At 42.8% G+C, this 25,444-nt stretch overlaps 1 protein-coding gene across 1 annotated transcript in view; it reads left to right on the top strand.

The window, feature by feature from the left end:
* Positions 1–22,144: 22,144 nt before the first annotated feature.
* The window catches only part of tmc3 (transmembrane channel like 3), a gene marked incomplete at both ends in the record, with an annotated part of 55,963 nt that continues 52,663 nt past the window's right edge, over positions 22,145–25,444 (top strand). The window contains 2 exons of the mRNA XM_079496382.1: positions 22,145–22,287; positions 24,393–24,539. Of these exons, the coding sequence (XP_079352508.1) occupies positions 22,145–22,287; positions 24,393–24,539 (290 nt within the window). The remainder of the gene's footprint in view (positions 22,288–24,392; positions 24,540–25,444) is intronic.

Raw genomic sequence — 25,444 nt, 5'->3', positions numbered from 1 at the left:
AACACGGTTACTGAACAAACACTATAGCAATGATTACTATCAGAATATAGAGCTATTTAACACTGTTACTGAACAAACACTATAGCAATGATTACTATCAGAATACAGAGCTATTTAACACTGTTACTGAACAAACACTATAGCAATGATTACTATCAGAATATAGAGCTATTTAACACTGTTACTGAACAAACACTATAGCAATGATTACTATCAGAATATAGAGCTATTTAACACTGTTACTGAACAAACACTATATCAATGATTATTATCAGAATATAGAGCTATTTAACACTGCTACTGAACAAACACTCTATAGCAATGATTACTGTCAGAATATAGTGATTTACCCTTTTAACAAAGTTTCTGCCCAACAAAAACGATATTATTGACGGTTTACAGTGTAATTAATTGTGTGTGGTAGTTTTTCCCCTGAAGGGTACAAGTTTATACAGGCCATGGCGTTTTCCGTCGAGGAGATCAACAGAGACCCCAGCCTGCTCCCCAACGTCACCCTTGGATACAGCATCTATGACACCTGTTTAACACTTGGCGTTTCACTGCCCGCGGCGCTGACACTCATGAGCGGCAGAGAGGAGCGCTTTACACTGGATGAGAGCTGCGTCGGACCTCCTCCACTGCTTGCCATCGTGGGCCCCAGTTCCTCAAAAAACTCCATCGCCATCTCTAGAATACTAGGCTTATACGGTGTGCCCATGGTAAGTTTCCTATAGCTTTGCTAATTTGCAAATCTAGAATATGATGAACTAGAAAAAGTGCCCTTCAGGAGGATAGGACTGTGTGAGATGTTTGGCAAAATGTTTAGGAGTAATATAAACATGTTTGCCTTTGATGGCAATTGGATGATTTGAGGCATTTTGTTCCAAAAATGTTTTTTGCAAAAATCAACCTGTTGGTGGCGCTATAACAGGCCAATGTGAAAAGGGTGGGATATATTCCTCAGCCTAGTAAGAAAATGTGTGAAAGATTTCACGTAAATTGCATGCTGCGTTCATGATTTGAGGCTTTTGTTCAAAAAGGGGCAATCTTGCAAACTGTGAAAGCCAATTATAGCCAATTAGGATGGAATATGAAATATCCGACAGATCCGACTTGAGCACATGACCATAGAGATACTGTGTAACGATTTGTGAGATTTTTGGACAGAATCTGGAGGAGTATTATCAAAAAATGTGTTTTACAAAAGTCGGCCTCCTGGTGGCGCTATAAAAGGCAGATGCGGAAAATGCAGGTCAAAGGTTTGTCCTTGGCCTCTAGGGAGTGTGCATGCAACGTTTCACGCAGATCGGTGCAGTTTTAGGTAAAAAATTTGAAAAGCTGCCTAATGGTGGCGCTATAACAGGCCGTTCTGGAAAATGCGGGGCAGAGGTTCATCGTTGGCATCCAGAGAGTGTGTGTGCAAAGTTTGGCATCGACCGGGTTAACGGTGCCGGAGATTAGCTGGTAACGGACGGACGGAAGGACGGACGGACGGACGGACGGACACACACACACGGACGGAGTGCAAAACATACTCTCTCCCCATGCCTTCGGCCTGGTGGAGACAATAATATTATGTAGGTCTTTTTTGCAGTTTGAAAGACGTTTCTGTTGGGAAGAAACCTTGGGCCCTATTATGCGTGTCTTAAGTACCAGGTCTTATTACTTAACTTAAGACCTGGAGGCGTGATCAATGCCATTTGGCTATTCTGAGTGGCCAAACAGCATTGACCACGCCTCCAGGTCTTAAGTTAAGTCATAAGACCTGGTACTTAAGACACGCAAAATAGGGCCCCTTGTGTCTCCATATGTCAACTGTTAACGTTTGTTTTTCTTGTTTTTTATTTTTTTATTAATGCCCTATTTCATTGATTGATTGAATTTTTTTATTTATTTCACAGTATGTATAATGTATGTAGAATGTATGTTTCACAGTATGTAGAATGAGTACATTTCAATCTAAACCACAAGTCTTTGTGGACGATCCATGATAAAGCATTACACTTGCTTGGGGTCCACCATTTTCAATTCATCAGAACATTTAGAGACACAAACACTATTTTCATCACATACTAGTGTTAAACCAAAGTATCAGAACTAAAAAAACATCGCTAGGATGCAACTGGGTTATCCTCAGTATTGTATCCCAAGGTCATCTGGGTTTCGGGTCTTCCAACATCATATCCCTCACTCGGGTGACCCAGCCGGCGTGATCAAGTCCCGACTTACGTCCCATGCAGTAGCTACGCTTGATCAGTCCCTTAGGGAAAAATCATGCAGGGACACACAATCCGCTGCTCAAGAACTACTCTACCGGTACTGGGCGTGCCATCCGCGTGTGGAGGGACTAGGCACTGTGGGTTGACTCCTGGCCGGGCACTTCCTACGTCTCACCAGGTCCTCTCCTGCTCTCACCAGGAGTACAACCAGGACCTGTGCGTTGCACCAGATTCCAGCACCAGACACTTCATTTGGGAGTGGTGGATTCTGCAGGCTCCACCGGCAAGGTAACAGTGGTGCCGCAGGCTCCACTTGCGGCTTGAATGGCCCTCCTAAAGGCCTCACGTGGGTTTTTTGGGGCGTCCTCCTCACGGCGAACACAAGCTGGGGCGCTAACCCAAACTGCTTACCCGGATGCCGTCTACATTCCGGCTGCCAACCATCTATCGGGTGGTCACCAGATTATTCCCGGTTGTCACATAGTCTATTCCTATGAGTCACTATAAATAGAAACTAAGAACTAAAAAACACCGCTAGGATGCAACTGGGACGTATCCTCAGTGATGTATCCCAAGGTCATCGGGGTTTTGGGTCTTCCAACATCATACCCCTCACTCTGTGACCCAGCCGGGGTGATCAAGTCCCGACTTACGTCCCAGTAGCTACCCTCGATCAGTCCCTTAGGGAAAAACCATGCAGGGACACACAATCCGCTGCTCCAGAACTACTCTACTGGTACTGGGCATGCCATCCGGCACGTGGAGGGACTAGGCACTGTGGGTTGACTCCTGGCCGGGCACTTCCTACGTCTCAACAGGTCCTATCCTGCTCTCACCAGGAGTACAACCAGGACCTATGCGTTGCACCAGATTCCAGCACCAGACACTTAATTCGGGAGTGGTGGATTGCGCAGGCTCCACCGGCAAGGTAACAGTGGTGCCGCAGGCTCCACTTGCGGCTTGAATGGCCCTCCTAAATGCCTCACGTGGTTTTTTGGGCGTCGTCCTCACAGCGAACACAGGCTGGGGCGCTAACCCAACCTGCTTACCCGGGTGCCGTCTACATTCCGGCTGCCAACCATCTATCGGCTATCAAAAATAGCCGATCAACAAGATCACAACGGATCACAGTGTGACACGTTGTGAGCTTGTAGGTCTTTTTAAGTGAAAGTGTAAGTAAGTAAGTGCACTCTATTGGCCATGTGTTTTACAGGTCTGTTGGTTCATGGTCTCCTTCCAGACCTCTGTACTGTACTGTACTGTACTGTACTGTACTGTACTGTACTGTACTGTACTGTACTGTACTGTACTGTACTGTACTGTACAATTAGTGCCGGTCCTTGCAGACAAGGCAGGGAAACTAAACAGTAGGGGTGTAACGATATTGTAACTGTATCGAAATATCGATTTTAATGAAGAAAATTGAAGTATATCGATATGTAAACAGCAAATAACGTATCGTATCGTTTGGCTATATGTATCGTATTGTTTTGCAATGGAACTAATCGGTATCGAATCATTTTGCAATGGAAACAATCAATGTAATCAATACTGGGCTATATCTTGAGTCATGCTACACCTATCTACATCTACATCAAGACATTGTGAGCTTGTAGATCGGCTATTTGAATTATATTTTAAAAGGTTTTTTTAAATAGTAAAAAATGGCAAATTTGTTTAGGGATAAGGTATAAGGGTGGCGCAAGATGGAGTACTTTTCATGTGCATTGTATTTAGCAATTTTAAGAAGAAAAAAAGAAAAAAATGGGTTTAATTGCTTTTCCATTCCATGTAGCTACAATTGGTCTTTCGAAAAAATGTGTGTATTCTCTATGTTCATGTCAAGGTGTCGGTTTGTTCTTAATGTGTTCAAATACAATGTCTATCTATTTGCCAGAGAATCACTGTGTTTACTTATTTATATCCATAATAATAAATCTTTCCCTTAAAAAGACCTGCACTATGCACAAGTTTCACACATATTTCATGTATTTGCTAAATAGTTACTGTATGGATTTCAAATCATTGAATCATATCGCCATAATGAACCAATATCATCCATGTATCGTATCATCAACCATGTATCGTGATATGTATCGCTGTTAAAATGTATCATTACACCCCTACTAAACAGCATTGATAACTATTAGACCAATCACTCCAGCTAGACCCTCCAGAAAAAACGCAATTATGCGATTGCATAATTCATTGCATATGTCAAATGGTGCTGATTATGCTGGGGTCAATTTTCTTTATATATTTTCAAAAAAGGGTGCATATTCCCTTCAATAATCGGATATTTCCATGCAAACTATGCTGGGCTCGCTTCACAATCCCAACATTCTTCCATTCTTCCACATCGCCTCACACTTAATGTGTGAACGGATGTTTTGTGCTTTCATTGTTTTCATTTTGTTTTATTCCAGATAGGTTACATTGCTTCTTGCTCCTGTCTGAGCGACCTGACTCAGTTCCCATCCTACTACAGAATAATACCGAGTTCTGCCTTTCAGGTGAACTTCTACAACAATAGATGTTTTGTTATCTAATTAGTATAGTAAATGTTCCACAAACTGGAATAATCAAACTTGATGATTTTAGCTATTTTTAATTGGACTCCTGAATTATTTTTTCGCTATTTTTGAATTGGAATCCTGTACATTTATATTTATATTTAACTTAAAAATACAATGGACATAAAAAAGACAATAACATTATAATACATTAAGCTACTAATATAGACTGAAGTAATTGAAGCGGGTCATGTTTGCATCGCAATAATACAAGTTATATTATTGATACGGTTATATTATATTATACTGTATGATCTAACCTAAGTACTACTGTTCTTCCAATCAGGTGCGAGCCATGCTCCAGACTATGAGGCGGTTCGAGTGGACGTGGATAGGAGTGTTGTTCAGTGACGACGACAATGGCCGCGATGCCGCCCTGCTACTGCAGTCTGCCCTGGAGCGGTCTGGTCTGGGCTGCGTGGCGTACGCAGAGGCTCTGCCCATCAACAACGACCTGGACAGACTCCAGAGGATCGTCGGCGTGATGAAGGCGTCCACGGCTCGCGTGGTCATCACATTTTCGTACGGGAGCTACACAATCCACGTCATGGAGGAGGTTTGTGGTCACGATACTTGTTATGATGTTCATTTAGGGATTTGTAATTAGAAGGAATCTAAAATGAGAATGTAAAACAGCGGCACACACTGTATAATCTCAGGTACTACTGTAAAAGAGACCCTTTGGTTGTATGGCTGTAAATAAGATAACAGAAACCCAACAGCTGCGCTGTTTGTGAAAACAAGCTTCTGAATTAACTGAAACCCTTTACTTACATTCTTCTTTCCTGCCTTGATATCCTTAACCCCTTTGCACGCACACGCACGCACGCACGCACGCACGCACGCACGCACGCACGCACGCACACACACACGTAAAGTTGATTCTGATTCAAAATGAATTGAAGAAAAGACATCCCTTTCCTTTCTGTCAAAAACAATGAACAGGTAGTCAGGCAGAATGTGACAGGTGTGCAATGGATCTTACCTGCCTCGTCAGGTTGGTGGCTAGACCGATACCTCCGGGCTCCTCACTACCTGCCGTACCTCAGAGGCGCCCTGGGGTTCGCCATCCGTCGGGGAGAGATGCCAGGTTTCAGGGACTTCTTGTTAAAAATACGCCCTGACAATGACCATGAAGATACTCTTGTAAGTATATTTGTGTACCACTGTACAATTTTCTGTTAATAAAGTAGCCTATTCATTCATTTATTCATTCATTCATTCAATCAATCAATCAATCAATCAATCAATCAATCAATCAATCAATCAATCGTATTTATGCTTATAAATTCATTGTTTTCTTTCAGGTGAAGCTGTTTTGGGAATACACATTTCGGTGTAAATTTCCACCCCTTCCACCAGAGTGGGTGGATGCTGGTGGAAGGGTTTGTACTGGACAAGAGGACCTAGGAACGGCAAAAACTACCCTGCTGGATGTGTCTGACCTCAGACCAGCCTATAACATATATAAGGCTGTGTATGCTCTGGCCCATGCCCTCCATGACATGTTGCAGTGTGTGCCAGGAAGAGGGCCTTTCCCTGGGCACAGCTGTGCCAGTTTGCATACAATACAACCATGGCAGGTGGGATATTAATTCAGTTAATAAATGTTTGCAAAAAGTAAAGAAGTAGGCCAGGAATGGCTTATTGTCGGTATCAGCCAGTAACACGCTGAAGTCTGTCCCCGTTACAATGCCCTATAGACCCCTGGGAGATGGTCGCTGAGGTGGAGCACCACACCTACCATCAGCTCCCAGTAGTTACCGTGCGACTTGCCGTACCCAAGCCTGTGCTACTCATATGCTGACTTGTGGTCCAAAGGCGAGAGCTCTACCGACTGAGCAACCCGTAAACATGTACTACGTACATGTTTGTAAATCTCTAAAGCTTTGAGCGCTGTCCATGGTGAGCTGTCACGCATCCCGACGATCGTAAATCATTTGTGACTTTGTCTCGCATCGCTCCGGACATGTAACTGTTTCTGACGAGAGGTAAGGGGTATGAGCTTACGACTAACGATCAATGTCCTCACAACAACAGCCCCCACCTCACTGATAACCCGGAAATGAAACAAGGATCGTAGAGTGAGAGCGGACGGCTGGCACAGGTTAGGTGTGCTTATGCTACCACCTAGTGGGCATCGAAAGAATTAAGGTGGTCTGCATAGGGGGCAGGTTTTCTTCTGAAGCTGGTCTGCATAGGGGGCAGGTGGTAATTGTTCTTCTGAAGGCGGTCTGCATAGGCCATAGGGGAAAGGTGGTAATTGTTCTTCTGAAGGTAGTCTGCATAGGGGGCAGGTTTTCTTCTGAAGGTGGTCTGCATAGGGAAGGTGGTAATTGTTCTTCTGAAGGCGGTCTGCATAGGGGGAAGGTGGTAATTGTTCTTCTGAAGGTGGTCTGTATAGGGAGCAGGTGGTAATTGTTCTTCTGAAGGCGGTCTGCATAGGGGGCAGGTGGTAATTGTTCTTCTGAAGGTGGTCTGCATAGGGGGCAGGTGGTAATTGTTCTTCTGAAGGTGGTCTGCATAGGGGGCAGGTTTTCTTCTGAAGGTGGTCTGCATAGGGGGAAGGTTTTCTTCTGAAGGTGGTCTGCATAGGGGGCAGGTTTTCTTCTGAAGGTGGTCTGTATAGGGGGCAGGTTTTCTTCTGAAGGTGGTCTGCATAGGGGGCAGGTGGTAATTGTTCTTCTGAAGGTGGTCTGCATAGGGAGCAGGTGGTAATTGTTCTTCTGAAGGTGGTCTGCATAGGGGGAAGGTGGTAATTGTTCTTCTGAAGGTGGTCTGCATAGGGGGCAGGTGGTAATTGTTCTTCTGAAGGCGGTCTGTATAGGGGGAAGGTGGTAATTGTTCTTCTGAAGGTGGTCTGCATAGGGGGCAGGTGGTAATTGTTCTTCTGAAGGTGATCTGCATAGGGGGCAGGTGGTAATTGTTCTTCTGAAGGCGGTCTGTATAGGGGGAAGGTGGTAATTGTTCTTCTGAAGGTAGTCTGTATAGGGGGCAGGTGGTAATTGTTCTTCTGAAGGCGGTCTGTATAGGGGGAAGGTGGTAATTGTTCTTCTGAAGGCGGTCTGTATAGGGGGCAGGTGGTAATTGTTCTTCTGAAGGTGGTCTGTATAGGGGGCAGGTTTTCTTCTGAAGGTGGTCTGCATAGGGGGCAGGTGGTAATTGTTCTTCTGAAGGTGGTCTGTATAGGGGGCAGGTTTTCTTCTGAAGGTGATCTGTATAGGGGGCAGGCTTTCTTCTGAAGGTGGTCTGCATAGGGGGCAGGTGGTAATTGTTCTTCTGAAGGTGGTCCTTTTTGTGACGAATGTCTAGAACATGTTTTATTTATTATTGTGAAAGATATCCCCCAAATGTAAATTATTATGTATTTATGTTATTATTGCGAACGCAGTGATTGCGAACGCAGTGAGCATTTACTATGAGACCCAGCAGATCATGTCTGTGTGTGTGTGTGTCTGTGTGTCACACTGTAACACCACCCGCCCACCACCAGAGGGCACAGCTGTATCACACACAAAAACACACACACACACACACACTCACACATGCACGCGCACACACACACACACACACACACACACACACACACACACACACACACACACACACACACACACACACACACACACACACACACACACACACACACACACACACACACACACACACACACACACACAACTTAACTTTAAAAAAACTTAACTTAAAAAAAACTTAAAGGAAAAAACTTTTAAAAAAAACTTAACTTAAAAAAATGTAACTTAAAAAAAATCTTTAAAAAAAACTTAACTTAAAAAAACTTAAAGAAAAAACTTTTAAAAAAACTAAAAAAAACTTCAAAAGAAAATACTTAACTTAAAAAAGAAAATCTTAAAAAAAACAAAAAAACAGAACTTAAAAAAACCCTTAAAAAAGTACGTAATTTGTTGTTATTGCAATTTACGAGCTGCGTTCGCTTCCCGCGTTCGCGCGTCTTACTTGTTATTATTATGTATTATGTATTATTATTATTTTTATAATTATTATAAATGTGAATAACATTTGCATAAAACGTTTTTTTAACATAATTTCCTCTGCGGTACTAGTATTACAAAGTAGTAGTAAGGTTGAAATCTCTTTTTTGCAAGTAGAAATATATCCGGGCCTTGAAGGGTTAAATAAAATGTACCAGTGTCTTCTTGTCTAGAAATGCTTCATTATGGAAGCGTCACACAACATTCAGAAGTCTCGCTCCTAAAGGGCCGATTCATACTCCTATTTTAGAGCCGAATAAAAGTTGGTTCGGCTCTGTAGAGCCTACAATGTGACGTAATTTGAGGTTCGGGGGGGGCGGGTACTGTCCTAAAGTCGGCTCTTCAGGGGGCAGGTGGTAATTGTTCTTCTGAAGGCGGTCTGTATAGGGGGAAGGTGGTAATTGTTCTTCTGAAGGTGGTCTGCATAGGGGGCAGGTGGTAATTGTTCTTCTGAAGGTGATCTGCATAGGGGGCAGGTGGTAATTGTTCTTCTGAAGGCGGTCTGTATAGGGGGAAGGTGGTAATTGTTCTTCTGAAGGTAGTCTGTATAGGGGGCAGGTGGTAATTGTTCTTCTGAAGGCGGTCTGTATAGGGGGAAGGTGGTAATTGTTCTTCTGAAGGCGGTCTGTATAGGGGGCAGGTGGTAATTGTTCTTCTGAAGGTGGTCTGTATAGGGGGCAGGTTTTCTTCTGAAGGTGGTCTGCATAGGGGGCAGGTGGTAATTGTTCTTCTGAAGGTGGTCTGTATAGGGGGCAGGTTTTCTTCTGAAGGTGATCTGTATAGGGGGCAGGCTTTCTTCTGAAGGTGGTCTGCATAGGGGGCAGGTGGTAATTGTTCTTCTGAAGGTGGTCCTTTTTGTGACGAATGTCTAGAACATGTTTTATTTATTATTGTGAAAGATATCCCCCAAATGTAAATTATTATGTATTTATGTTATTATTATTATTATGTATTATGTATTATTATTATTTTAATAATTATTATAAATGTGAATAACATTTGCATAAAACGTTTTTTTAACATAATTTACTCTGCGGTACTAGTATTACAAAGTAGTAGTAAGGTTGAAATCTCTTTTTTGCAAGTAGAAATATATCCGGGCCTTGAAGGGTTAAATAAAATGTACCAGTGTCTTCTTGTCTAGAAATGCTTCATTATGGAAGCGTCACACAACATTCAGAAGTCTCGCTCCTAAAGGGCCGATTCATACTCCTATTTTAGAGCCGAATAAAAGTTGGTTCGGCTCTGTAGAGCCTACAATGTGACGTAATTTGAGGTTCGGGGGGGGCGGGTACTGTCCTAAAGTCGGCTCTTCGGTGCTACTGAAAATTTCTGACGAGCTACAGCGGTAAAATAGGAGTATGAATCGGCCCTAATTCTCAATGAATCTCTGTGATTCAAAATTTCCTATAATCAGCAGACGTGAGAGTCTCAGGGGCGATTCACACTATGGTCCCGGGTGCGCACTCGGGACCACTTGGCAGATGTTGTGGTAGTGTGAATGATGTGTACCGTTCCCGGGAGCGGATCGCCCAACCGTCCCTGGGACCGCATGGGGCCTCTGGACCGTTGAAGTGTATTCAGATACGGATCGTTCCAATGTGAATGCATGCGTACCTAAAGAAGGAAGTGGACTGTTTCTTTTAAGAACGTGACATAATCTCTAGTCGACGAGCCAAGTGTCAACAAAAAAAACACACAGACGCTGCACGACGCGTAACACCAGCGCATTTCTCAACGCCGCCCGTCTCCTGTTGAATCTGCGTATACGCGCAGCACCGCAGTACGCGCTGATCTTATTCTGCGGACTACACGTGGCTCTTGGGCTTTGCTTGGCATAGTTTCCAAAGTCAAACAAAATAATAATAATGCTAAGTAGAATCCATAGCAAACTAATATCAAACACGACACTGGAGCACAGAACTGACTGACACAGTGAATAGCAGGCAGGCTTACAGTGAAGTAGTATAACGGCAAAGAGCCAAAGAGGCAATGCAATGTGTGTCTGGATTTATTGGAGACAATGTCGCAGAGTTGATGGTCAGTGTCCGGGGCACGCCAGCCATCAAGCACACCGCCATCTGGAGGATTAAAGTGTGTTATGCAAGTGTACCCGGGTGCGCTGTTGAACCTCGGGCAATGTGAATCATGGCCATCTGACCACTGAGGCAACCGTATTCGGAAACGGTTCCAATGAAACAGATTCAGTACGTCTCAGTGTGAATCGCCTATTAGTTACTTGTGTCAATTGTGTTTATAAGATTTGAAATTTGAATCTATCCAAAGATAATGATTTGCCATTTATTACACAGGACATAAATAGAGTTGTCCCGATACCATACCGAGTACCGTTACGAGTAACTTTATTTTTGTTGAGAAACAACGTTATTTTACCGCCTTTTTCTCATAGATGCAGATGGATCTCCGATCTACACTTGTCAGTTGTCATATACGCTTGTAGAACGGCTGTTTTTGGTGATTTGCTGCAGTGTTGGGTCAGACTTGCTCCCGTTGCATTCGTTCAGCCTATAGTGTCAATTGGATGTTTTGGTACTCGGGTCAGAGTATCGGGGCCGGTTCCGAGTACCGTGTACGAGTACTTGAGGGTGGTATCGGCCCGCTACCAGTATCGGTATCGGTATCGGAACAACTCTAGAAATAAATAATAGATTGCAATACAATAACATTCTCTAAGGTGTTCTAGTGATAAGGCTGGTGGCGGAAGATAGCAACTCTGTCAGAGGAACGACCCTTGTGCAATGCTTAAATCCCCAAATAGTGGGTAGCGTAAGTTGGGCGCAAAATAGGTCCGTTAAGTAGGTTTATTTAAATATGTTGCTCTTCTTGATTCTGCTCATCACCATTTCTATAGCTTCTCTATTACCTGGAAAAGGTGAACTTCACCACATCTTTTGGTGACCGTGTATACTTTGATGAGAACGGTGATGCTGTACCAATCTTCGATATATTGAACTGGGCGTGGCTCCCTGATGGAAGCACAAACATTCACAAAGTAGGTGTGGTCAAGGAGACAGCCTCCGGAGATGAAGAACTCACCATTGATGAAGACAGAATCATGTGGAACTATGAATCCATAAAAGTAATTTCAGCTGTCTAAAATATTAAATATTGAGATCATGATGTCACATGTAATTTATACTTATAAGGTTTCATGACATTCATTTTCACTTTCATTGACTTTTATTTTTCGTTTTTCTTTTAGGGTTTATGACCTCAATTACACCCAGACAACCTGAACTTCGATTTTCTGTGTCCTGGGGTTTTCTCTGTGTGTTCTGAAGCCTTTTGAGCTGCAATGAAAACATAACAATTTTCCAGCAGATGAGGGATTTTGCCAGTCAATCATCGCCTCTGCTCCCCCTCACTCCCAGCATAGGGGGGTGGCAGGTAGGAGTGTGTATGAGGGGGGAGGGGGTGGACTGTGACGTCACCGTCCACAGGCAGATCAGAGCACTTGTTTAAGCCTAATTATTCAGAAAACCCCAGACCACAGAACATCCACTGAATGTTCAAAGTTCAGGTTTTTTTGTGTGCAATTGAGGTCAGAAAGCCTTTAAACTGATCATTGCTACTTTCCTCTGCATGCAGCCTCCCCGGTCTGTGTGCAGTGAGAGCTGTTCTCCTGGAACCCGTATGGCCAGGAGGAAAGGCCAACCTGTCTGCTGCTTCGACTGCATCACTTGTTCTGGGGGAGAGATCAGCACTGAGAATGGTAGGTTTTAGTAGTGCTCCAAAAATGACAGTCGAATATTCATTTTAAAACCGGCCACGGTTGGTGTTGAGAAATGCGCTCTCTTGCGAGATCAAATGAATGATTCATACTTATCTTATATAGTAATGGTTTAGTTTAGATATACAAGCCCGTGTCTTATCTGGGGAACAGAGACGTATCGCTCCAGTAATGTGCTCATTATGCTGTGATAATCCTTAACCGACATGAAACAGGAAATAATGAATGCAATGCATTTGTTTTAGGTTTAAATCAAATTAAGGTAGGCTACAGGATAAATGTGTCACGAAGGGAGCTTCATGAGGGAGGGAATCCATGCATTATCGCATTTTCGGTCGTCGAGTTTCACGTACTGTAAACTGTCTGCCTTCACTATGAAATTAATCTTCAGCTTGACCTGTTATAATTTTGTAATCAATTAAAGTAACATTGCGTGATTGATTAAACGTGTGTGCTTTCTAATACCAAGCAACTTAAAGTAAAAAGCCTACCGACTCCGAGGCTTAAATAACTATGCTCCGAGGCATCTGTGTGTGGGTGCACCGTGTCTGTGGTCAGTGTGAAGTCAGGCAGGCAGCGTAGCAGCGAGGCAGCTGATTTATTCTTAATTGTATGCCGGTGTCATGTGGCAAACCTAACTAATCTACAAGCTCACAGCGGGTTGCATCAACGACGCATTGTGGACTTTTAAATCGGCTTGCGTTTACACACGGCACCGTCGTATGATTAAGTAAAGCTTGAGGAGAGACGCTTCTACTGCCTTCTGCCCCTGATGGCTCTGTGATCTCGTGAGACCAGCCGCCGTTTAAAGTTATATGGCCTAGAGTCTCGCGAGAACTTGCACTAAATTATTTTTCTTCGAACCTTCATTTTTTATAGTCGATTATTCTTAATTTTTTTATATTCAAATATTCTTTCGAATATTGAATATTCGTTTGCAGCACTAGTAGGTTTACATGGTAGCTATTTAATCTCGTCCTCTTTTTTTTAGACTCTACAGAGTGCACCAGTTGTCCAGAAGGCTTCTGGTCCAATCTCCAGCATGACCACTGTGTCCCCAAGAGCGTGGAGTTCCTCTCCTACCATGATGGCCTGGGTATCTCTTTGACAACCATCTCACTCCTGGGCACACTTATGTGTGCCATCGTCCTGGGGATCTTTGTCCATCATCGAAACACACCCATGGTGCGCGCCAACAACTCAGAACTCAGCTTCCAACTCCTAATGGCACTCAAACTGTGTTTCATGTGTTCACTCCTGTTCATTGGACGTCCCAGACTCTGGACTTGTCAGCTGAGGCACGCAGCGTTCGGGATCAGCTTTGTGCTGTGTGTCTCGTGTATCCTGGTGAAGACTATGGTTGTGTTGGCCGTGTTCAAATCCTCCAAGCCTGGGAGTGGTGACATCTTGAGGTTGTTTGGTGTCATGCAGCAGAGAGGAACAGTTCTGGTTCTTACTTCAATCCAGGCAATAATCTGCACAGCCTGGCTTGTGTCAGCCTCGCCGACTCCTCATAAAAACACGCAATACCACTCTGAAAAGATAGTCTATGAGTGCGATGTCGGCTCAACAGTTGGTTTTGGAGTGTTGTTAGGTTATATTGGCTTACTAGCACTCCTCAGTTTCGTCCTGGCATTCATGGCAAGGAATCTTCCAGACAACTTCAATGAGGCCAAGTTAATCACGTTCAGTATGTTGATCTTCTGTGCCGTGTGGATAGCCTTTGTCCCAGCATATATCAGCTCTCCTGGCAACTATGCAGATGTAGTGGAGGTGTTTGCTATCTTAGCGTCTAGTTTGGGCATTTTGCTGTCACTGTTTGGACCAAAGTGTTACATAATACTTTTGAAACCCGAGAGAAACACTAAGAAATCCATCATGGGTCGAGATGCCGCCAAGACGTAGAAGCAGACATTTTGAAATACATGTTCTGTGCATTTTATTACAATATTAAAGTGTATTTGGATATTGCTGATAACAATGTTAGTAATAGTCTTTTATTTAAATCTAGTCAGAGATAGGCCTACAGACATCTATTATCAGTGATAAAGGAAAGTGAACCCTCCCTTAATGAAAGACTGTTTGTTGATTTTCTATATCATGATTTTCTATATTGACAAGAACAAAATGTGCACCTCTCCATTTACTGTGAGTCAAAGTATACTATAAGTATGTACAGTTTAAAGAGGCAAATTATGTAAAGGTTTAAAATTGGCAAATGTATCCTTTACAATACAGTATGTCAAACAGCATTATTTTGTGAAGGCCTCATGGTTTCAATGGGTTATAGCTTTTTTAAATTGATTGATTATTGTATTACACACACACACACACGCCAGAATGATTAGACGCTGTCACCAGCCCAACCCTAATGTAATTTGTAGTATGGCTCCCTCGTGTGGTCAAATCAGACAGTAGACATATTTTATCACGTCCCCCTTCAAAAGGATTTCGTGTATCAGCTCAGCTGTGGTTGAAGGCAAGCAGGCGCGGATTTACTGTAGGCAAAGTAAGGCATTTGCCTTACTTGTTTACGTTTTTTTCAGTTGAGTGGCTTGTTATTTGCTATGTATTTTGCCCTATTCAAGGCTGACAGACAGTGTATCAGACAGAAGACACATCTCTCAAACACAGGAACAAAGTCCATAAACAGGCAAACACATCCAATAATCCAAATCAGAAGACTGGCAAAAGGTGAAAAACACAAAGCAATTAGCACAAGCCGAATCTGGGATTGGACCCAGGAACATGGAACAAAGGGAAACAAGGCGCTAGGGAGCCACAACAGAAAAATAGCTCAATGCATTTAGAAACTGGCAGAGACTGTGTGGATTCTGTGGAATGACTCCAGGTTTATATATAGTGGCATGCAGACTAGTCCAGAGAAGTGACAACATATTGTTCCTTCTTTTTTGAGTGGTGCCTCCGCTCCATTGCGCAGCTGTGTGTGTCCCTGTGTATACTGTATGTGTGTCTGTCTCTCTGTCCGAGCACGGACAGCTGGAACACCTACAGTGGCCAGTAGAGTACAGCACAGAGTAAAGTGGCACAGAGTACACTGCAGTACGAGGCCTGGACGCGTTCCTGGGGGGGTCTGGATGTTCCGGGGACCCCCACGCGGTAACTCTGTTTTTCCAGTACAAGTACAACTAGACAGCACAGTACACTACAATACAGTATACATAGTACACTACAATACAGTATACAGACCACAGTACAGTAACTACAAATAAATGTATAATTGCACCGCTTAGTTCACACAGGTGTGATTTTTTATTTGTTATTGTGAGCTTGTAGATCTGCTATATTCCATAGATTTGTATACATTTGAAAACGTGTGAAATGGGACATTCTGCATAATGAAGACTTATTTCTACTTTTGTACTTTTACTCAAGTCAATTTTGAATTCCAGACTTTTACTTGCAACAGAGTACTTCTATACTCCAGTATTGATACTTTTACTTAAGTAAAAAAAGGAGAACCTTTTCCACCACTGCTGTGTACTGCATACTGCTGTGTACTGCATGTGGCAAATGAGTAACTCTATTGAAAATAGCAGATCTACAAGCTCACAATGTCTCAAATCCGCTACGTAACATATGCGATTGTCATTTAATCCACCCAAAACATACTTTTTGTGAGATACTATCGTTTAGAGAAATCAGCCGCAAATCAAGCCGAAAAGAAGAATCTGAGATATTAGCGTCCGTTTTTTTTTTTAACCGCACCGGAACTGGAGTGTTATGAGCACATGCAGGACACAATTGATCACCGTAATCAATTTATATTAAAAAAGGCATGATAAGGCATCATCGGCGGGGAGATACGTACGAAAATAGGCGTCAAAAGGCGCAATTGGCGATACATGAGTTCATGTATGTTTTGTAATAATAATCTAAATCTAATTTACTAACTAAAGTTTGGAGTAAAAATTACAATATTTGGATCTGGGATGTAGTGGAGTGGAAGTAAAAAAAAAAAAGAAAACTCAAAATTGCACTCAAGTACTATACGGTGCACTGTAGTACTTTAGAGTGCAATTTAGAGTTTTAGTCACAGATGCTCTTTTTTGATGCAGCCCAGTGTCTCCTGTGTCCTTTAGAGTGGTATGTGTTTCAGTACAATGCAGAATAGACCTTGTTTTATTGGATTTATGGATTGAGATGCTATCGTCGAGGCGCTGCCGCTACTTCTATTACAACTTCATGATTCCCTTTTGTTCTGCTCGGTCGTCTCTGTGAGTTATCGCCGCGGAGCAATAAGCCCTGTGAGAGGATTGTCTCGACGCAGATGATGACATGTTGCTGTGGTCTGGATGGACGCCTTGTAAATGGGAAAGGCAAAGACCGACACTACATCTCTGACCTTGCAGAGAGTTGGCCTAGCCAATTACACTCCTGAGTCCTACAAGTCATAGATGAATGTGAACCGTGGACATTAGTGGTCTTATATTTAAAATAGCACTGTTTGCTCCCCCCCCCCCCCCCTTTTTAATTATTTTTCTATGGAAATCAAGAGAGAGGTGGAAGACAAAAAGAGATCCATGGATTGAATACTGGAAATTAAGCTTGCCTCAAAACACAGTTACCCCAGGCGTACAGCATTTTTATAGCGCTTTTCCAAGTGCTCAAAACGCTTTACAACGGTTCATTCATTCATACATTGGGAGGTGAAGTGGCGAACAGTCGACGCCAGCGTCTTCACTTCCCACATTCACACACCAATGGTGGCTGCAAGCTCACACCGACCAACTCATTGGAGGCAATGTAGGGTTCAGTGTCTTGCCCAAGGACACTTCGACATGTGAACAGGAGGAGCCGGGATTCGAACCGCCGACCCAGGGATCATTGGACGACCTGATCTACCTCCTGAGCTACAGCCGCCCACTTAACCCCAGTAAAACTATGCCTAACCTTAAACTTATTTCTAACCTTATTCTCAGTAAAACAAAATACAGATATACAAGAACCGCCCCACAGAGTGGCCGGCGTGAGGTTGGGGATCGTGTTTTAAGGCCAGCATTCCGGATGGATACCCATGGATTACAGTGCATACAATTGATCAGATCAGTCTCTGGACAGAAGTCCACTGCTGTTGGGCTGTACATCTCCCCTCAGTGTTTTATCTCAGAAGCCAGAGGTGGATGGAGGGTTTACATCCAGTATAGGGGGGACTATTAGTTGATTTAGTTGACTAAAATGTATTTTGGTGGGCAGTGATGGTTCGTTGAAATGCCTGATTTATACTCTGCAGTGTGCCGAAAATAGCCAATTTACAAGCTCACAACATGTCACGCTGCGACACGTTGAGTCACGGAGAGTGACACCTGCACACAACCAAGCATACAATTACTTTGTCATTTTGTTCTACTGGATCTCTTCTCCACTATAGTACCTCCCTAACATTTTAGTCTAGTTTTTATTTGTTGTTTATTTGTTGACGAAATTGTTGATACATTTAGTTTTAAGGCCTATTCATACTCCAGTTTTAGGAGATAAGGTGACTAACCGAAAACTACAACATGATGTCACGCCGCTGTGGTATAAGCGACTCAACGCTCATTCAAACACATGGAGTTATATGTAACACATGGAGACAAAATAGGCCTTTAGTCATCGTAGCTTTTTATTTTGTTTTTGTCAGTGAAAAAAGGTGGTCGACCGACATTTTTCATTGTAGTTTTAGTGGATGAAAGTAGCACTGCTTTGCCATTGTCACCAAGCGCTTAGTCAGGGGGACAAATATCCGGCTTCCGCTCCAGTGTCTTCCGACAAGTTGTTGTGATCTGGCATTATAATAGAATTGAATGGAAATGAACACAGGAGGGCGGGAAGTGTCATCGTTTAAATGCATTTCTCTGTGAATCTGATATCACAAGAGCATCTCCACATAGTGGCACTTAGAGGAATTGATAACATTTGGGCCACTTATGACTGAAATAGAATAGCGTAGACATATTGAGCGGTTCAAATGTGATTGTGTCTTGTTGATACTTTTATCTTTTATTAGCTTCTACCCTGGAGGGAAAACAATGCATTTCATCCAAACAATGCTGCTGAAAGGCCGTTATGATGGAATCATATCAGCCGTCACGGAGTCAGTATGTCAACCACTGAGGGACCCTGCAGGCACCAGCTCTAAGGCAGGAGTCAGTATGTCCCCACTGAGGGACCCTGCAGGCACTAGCTAAGGCAGGAGTCAGTATGTCAACCACTGAGGGACCCTGCAGGCACCAGCTCTAAGGCAGGAGTCAGTATGTCAACCACTGAGGGACCCTGCAGGCACCAGTTCTAAGGCAGGAGTCAGTATGTCAACCACTGAGGGACCCTGCAGGCACCAGCTCTAAGGCAGGAGTCAGTATGTCAACCACTGAGGGACCCTGCAGGCACTAGCTAAGGCAGGAGTCAGTATGTCAACCACTGACTGAGGGACCCTGCAGGCACCAGCTCTAAGGCAGTATGTCCCCACCGCGGTGGCTCAGGGGTAGAGTGGCTGGATGGTAACCGCAAGGTTGCCTGTTCGAACCCCGGCTCCCCCAGAGTTAGTGTCGAAGTGTCCTTGAGCAAGACACTGAACCCCTAATTGCTCCTGATGTGCTGGTTGGTGCCTTGCATGGTTTCCGCCGCCATCGGTGTATGAATGTGTGTGTGAATGGGTGAATGTAATGCACAATCTATGTAAAGCGCCTTGGATAAAGGCGCTATATAAATGCACCATTTACCACTCCCCATGAGTTTGGGATTTTTTATTATAGTTATTTTGGATTTTTAATTTAGTTTTAATTTGTTTTAGGCGGTTTTGCTAGTTTTTATTAGCTTATATTTTTGTAACAACGCTTAGTTTTAGTTTAGTTTTTATTAATGTCAGTGTTTGCTTTAGTGTTTTTTTCTTCATACTTTGGGTTATTTGTCAGGTGCAGGATTCAGTCAGTTTTAGTTAGTTTTGTAAACACACATTACAGTTTCAGTTAGTTATCGTCTTTGATTTTTATTATTATAGTTTTTATTTAGTTCAGTTTTAGTTGTTGTGCATTATTTCCCTGCAGGTTCAAACCCACATCTCTCTTGCGGTAACAATATGCTAACCACTGTGCCACCTCAACAGTTCATCTTTAAATACTGCACGTACAAAAGAGCTAACAGAAAAATGAGATTACCAATGCGTAATTTACTGTGAGGAAGACTCCAAACAGACTTTATAGGAGTTCTTAAGGAGCAGAATTATAATTATCTATTATGCGAGGATCATAGAGGTCTCTATGGTGGCATGGAACCATGAGATGGTGTTAATAAAACACTTTAAACACGCTCGCCTGAGCTTCTAATTACTATCCGTGTAATTAATTGCTCGTGAGGAATTTAAACGAGTGTTCCAGAGCACTGTAGCCTAGCTGACAGTGCTATTGTAGCGCTCACAGGACCAGGCCGGCCACTTGAATACGTGCCAGATGGTGTGATAGGAGCAGTGGTGGATATTTAACTCTTGAGAGTGTAAAATTAAACCAAATGGACCCATACGGGTTGTTAAACATCTGCATTACTTAATTTACAAGAAGTCTACACAATTAGAGAATGTAGAATTATTGTTATTTTGATAGTGGCAGCGGTGGCCGAACGGATTGCGGAGCGGTCTTGATACGGGAAGGTCGCCAGTTCGAATCAGCGGTCCGACACGTTAAAATTACCACCGCTGAAGTGCCCTTGAACAAGTCATTGAACCAATACGATGAAATGTTCTATGAGCAGGGCCTGGCTGGAAACAAGTTATTGAGCTTAGCCCAGATACCCTGGGTAAATATAGTAATCATTTCATTTCATTTTCATTTCATTTCATCAACGTTTTTCCTGTCATCTCTCCTAATGGTACCAACATCAATACAGCATGGAATTGTTGACAAAATCAAGTTTGTGGTCTGAGAGGCTAAATGTCATCAAATGGTACTTTTTTTTGCTTCATTACTTCATTGTGACCTTGTAGATCTGCTATTTTCAAAATATTACGAGATTTGAAAACTTGTGAGATGAGACATTCTGCATAATGACTACTTTTACTTTTGTATTAAAATATATTCCAATACTTTTGTACTTTTACTCAAGTAAATTTAGAATTCCAGACTTTTACTAGTAACAGAGTTTTTCTGTATTGCAATATTGATACTTTTACTTCAGTACAGTACTTTTTCCACCACTGCATATAACCAGAACCAGTGTTGTTCATACCAAAGGTCCACAGTGGAGCTTCAATCCTCCAATCATTATGCTCTGCGTTCATCCTCCGAGTCTCTGTCCAAAATAATGTTCTTTTAAGCACAGTGGTGACATCTTCAGGTTTTCTATTTCACATTAAAAGCTGTGAATGTTCTCCACAGAGAGAAACGTTATCGGTCATAAAGCACCCCTCGGAGTCCAATCAAAGACAAACCAATTAAACAGCACGTCTGTCAAAGTATGCCAGGTGTCATTTGAACCGTCTGCCCTCGTCCAAAGAGACTTTTAATTCAAGCATTAGCACCGTGAACATATGGTTTATTATCTAGCACCGTGAGTATGGTCTATTATCATATTATACTGTTAAAACTAGTTGTCTCAGGCCAGCACTGCCCAATCTCTAAATAGCAGATCTGCTATTTTCAGCGTGCAACCAAGTGTAAAACCAGGCATTATACCCACCAAAATACAATTTTGTCAACAAAATCAACTCTAAGTCGACTAACATGTTATGATATTTAGTCAATTAGACTATAACTTATAACATTTCAGACGACCAAAATACTAAATGAAATTGCATTAAAAACACTAGGACTAAAAACTATACATCAAAATCAACAGTGCATGGTCTGTACCATGCTGGCCCTTTAAGAGGTCAGTGTGTTGCTGTGATTGGACTGATGAAGGAATCGGTAATGTGGCCACTAGAGTAGCAGGTAGTCCAACCGCACGCACGCACGCGCGCACACACACACACACACACACACACACACACACACACTGACACACACACACACACACACACACACACACACACACACACACACACACACACACACACACACACACACACACACACACACACACACACACACACACACACACACACACACACAAGCACATGTTACAGCTGGGATTCTCCCTTAGCAGCACAGTGATGCTGATGAGACACGCGCTCTGAGGAGAGCCTCTGCCCACAGCCGGAGCCAGCCGGTGGCTTTTATACAAGAACCAACTGAAGAAGACTGAGACGCAAGAGAAAAACGTCTTGAAAAGAAGTAATTGAACAGGAAGAAGAGCAAGGCAGCATCATGAAGACATCTGTGATGCACTTTTTCCTCCTTCTTTTGAACCTCTGTATCTCCACTTTGCAGCTACATTTCTTTTAATTCCCAAGTTTATATCCAGGGAGGGTTGACTTTCCATGATTGCACTGCCCTCAGCAATGCCCTGCCTGCCTCACAAATGATAACACACGCTTTGACACCTAGTGGGAGCTGCCCAGTACGATGACAGCTGTCTACCGTTTGCTACTGACCAGGACAAGTAGAGCAACTGGAGGTTGAATACCCTGCTAGACACGCTACGCGCGCTGGCAGTATGAGCGTCGCTGAGCCTCAGCCTGCTGCCGGAGCCAGCGGCGGGGGCAGAACGCTCTCCGCTGCCTCCAAGAGCTCCAGACACAAGAGTGTGAGGAAGAACTCCAGACGGATATACTCTCCTTACCAGGACCACCAGCAAGGGTGAGTAAACAGAGTTAGTACCTTTATAATGCATTTTGAATATACTCTCCTTACCAGGACCACCAGCAGTAAACAGTAAACAGAGCTGCTACCTTTAAAATGCTTTTTTTTTTTTTTTGCATACAATTTACTGTAAATAGTTTTCAGGAAAAATGCTGCAATTGTAGTAAAGTAACTGCAAAATATTGGTGCTATTTACACCAGGGGTAGGCAACCTTAGGCACCAGTGCCAACATTGGCAAAAAGGAGGGTGATCACTGGCACACTGGCAAGTGTGTGAGAGAGTAATTTTACTATCTCACAGTAAAATTACACAGTAAAAATGCAGTCAAATAAAGTCCCTCACATTTGTGTGTAAATTACATCCTGCATTCTACATTCATTAAAACTGAACTCTGTTATTGCCCTGAGTCTAATGATCATTATAACAACGTGAAAGAAAATATTTAAAAATAAGGAAAAACTTTATAGGCTATTTGTGGACAATCAAAATATGTTGGAATTTTTCACGTGGTGTCATTGAAATTAATTAATGTTGATATGGCACACTGACGATCTAGCAAATAAAAACATGGCACTTCATTTAAAAAAGGTCGCAGGCGGCATACCCCTGATTTACACGATGGTGTATCCTCCTCCAACTGTATTACACCTTCCCCATGTTCGAGTCTACTCGCACAACAAACCTACATTTATCCCATTTAGAGTTTGTTTTAGGTTTTTTTTAGAGAAAAACCTTATGTTGCTATAATCGAGTGGTTCTTAAACCTTTTCATGTCAATTAAGGACCCCCAAAATTATATGTCTCAAAATAATTATTTTGGGACCTCCCCAAAAGCAAACAATTTGAGTTCAAAATGTTTGCTTGCGATTGTGATTTGCACAAATGTTCACAATTTTTAAAACAATAGCAGATCTACAAGCTCAAGAAGCGCGACAAGAAGTGACGCACTGCCTCTTGTCTTGGCCAGTTCACACTTGTAAAAAATGTGTTTTTTACTGGTTAAATAAAGGTTAAATAAAACTGTGAGCTTGTATATCTGCTATTTTTGAATAGCCAAAGTATAACACAATGGTTAAAGTGGTTAAATCTTCTCTCTAAAAATGAGACTTTCCCGGTCTTAATGCGTTAAGCCCCCCCGACTCTTTCATTAACTCTATGAAGTCTTCAAAGAAATAATAAAACAATTCTCTGCAAAGTGGTGGCATAGATTTGGACGTGGCATATTTTTTAATCAAAAAGTCGTATTTTTAGATTTAGGCTTATATTACTGTCTGTTGCTGCCATCCAGGGCGAGAGTGCACAGTTGGCCCTTTTCCGTCTCTCTCTCTCTGTGCATTTTCTTACATCATAAATCACGCATGCTATCTGAAAGGAGGGACGGATGGTAAATTGGCACAAACGCTGAAGTGGATGTAGCGTGGCTGAGAATTCCTGACAAAGGCAATTTCCTTTTTGCTTGAGATGTTAGGTTGCTGAATAACCCACAAAAACACAGACACCTGTGTGAGGAGTCAAGGGTTAGGGTGAGGACTGAGGCTGAGGACGCATTTAAATGTCCCTCCATTTATTTCAAAGGCCCGGTCAGGCTTTTAGAGGTGCACTCTCTAGAATCCTTGCTATAATTGAAAATAAGATTTAAAAAAAAAAACCTAACCCTTGTGTTTGCATGTAAATTACTGACATCATTGTGGTAATAAAGGAGATGATTTTAAATTGTTGTTTTATAGGTGAAAACCATGCCAAGGGAAACGGAATTTAGCATTTTCCTATAACTGCAGCATGCAAATTTGTGTTGAGAAGTATTACGGTCATTTCAGACAGGGAGCGAGTGACGCAGGCGTTGTCGCCTGGATCAGCAACAGGTCTGCTCCAGGTCTGCTCATGAGGAGCGCGGGATGCGTAGCGTAACAAAAAAATAAAGCTCACCACAATCCAGGTGTACTTGCCCGTGGGCTTGTGCACGAAACACGCACGCGCCTCTCGTTGAAAATGAATCACTAGACGCGTCGGTCACTCCCCGTCTGAAAAGGCCTTAAAGATGTATTTATTTTCCTACAGCCAATCAGACGACGAGGATAAAGATGTATTTTTTTTCCTACAGCCACTCAGACGACGAGGATAAAGATGACGGACAGGTGGACAGCACCGACCCAGAGGAGATGTTCCAGAACATTCAGTACCAGAAAGAAATCATCGCCAACATACGAACCCGACCCTGGCCCATGAGACGCAAGCTCAAAGTGTTAAAGTACAGTAACTCTCTTTTATTATATAATAACCGACCCTGGCCCATGAGATGCAAGCTAGAGCCAGATTGGCCATAAAAATCGGTATCGAATTGGTCTCAAAATATTCCAGGTAATCTTCACTGATACTGATGACGCAATAATAATGTGACTGTCAGGGATCATCACCATGCTGGCTTGCGGTGGATATTTTGGACAAAATTCAATTTTTTTGTAAGGGTCCATTTGTTCACTCTCAGAGTTGAGGGGGTCCTTGCAAATTAAAACAATTGAGAACAACTAGTACTATATCCTAATATGCCTTAGTGTCATAGTATGCAGTGTCATACATTTTCTGAAGAAAACCTGGAGCTTAGATCAAAATAAGAACATTACAATGATGTGTAAAAAAGAAAATCTAAAATGTACAGTGAACAGTCTTTTCCACAAACACGTTTGTCTGTGTAGCCTATGTACGGACGGACATGTTGATGATCCCTATTCCCTGCCATCAACGGCTTTGTACACGCAGAGCAGCTGGCCTCTGCCTCTTTAAAAGACCACTTCACCACTTTTCAACTTACCTTCATATAATTGGTCCTCAGACTCACTAATGTTAAATACCACATTTTTGTCCTACTCAAAAGTTCAGTAGCGTCGTGAGTAGTGTCGTGAGTAGCGTTGTGAGTAGCGTCCATTATTGCATTGCATATGCAACACGGCTGTTACTTGATCATTGAACGCTGACCAGTAAAGTAGTACAAGGCATAGTCCTGTCACTGGGTGTTTTAATACGAATATATGTCGATATAAGCCACCGGCACGGATTGAAAGGTGGTCTTGAGATTGCAGCCATATACATTCAAGGTTGTATACAAACCGGGACCACAGAACGCGGCTGATTCATTGTCACGGCTGACAGTCAACT

This window comes from Electrona antarctica, assembly GCF_951216825.1.
Source record: "Electrona antarctica genome assembly, chromosome: 3".
Lineage (NCBI taxonomy): Eukaryota > Metazoa > Chordata > Actinopteri > Myctophiformes > Myctophidae > Electrona > Electrona antarctica.
Note: the sequence above shows the minus strand (reverse complement) of the source record. Positions and strands in the feature narration are given on the sequence as shown.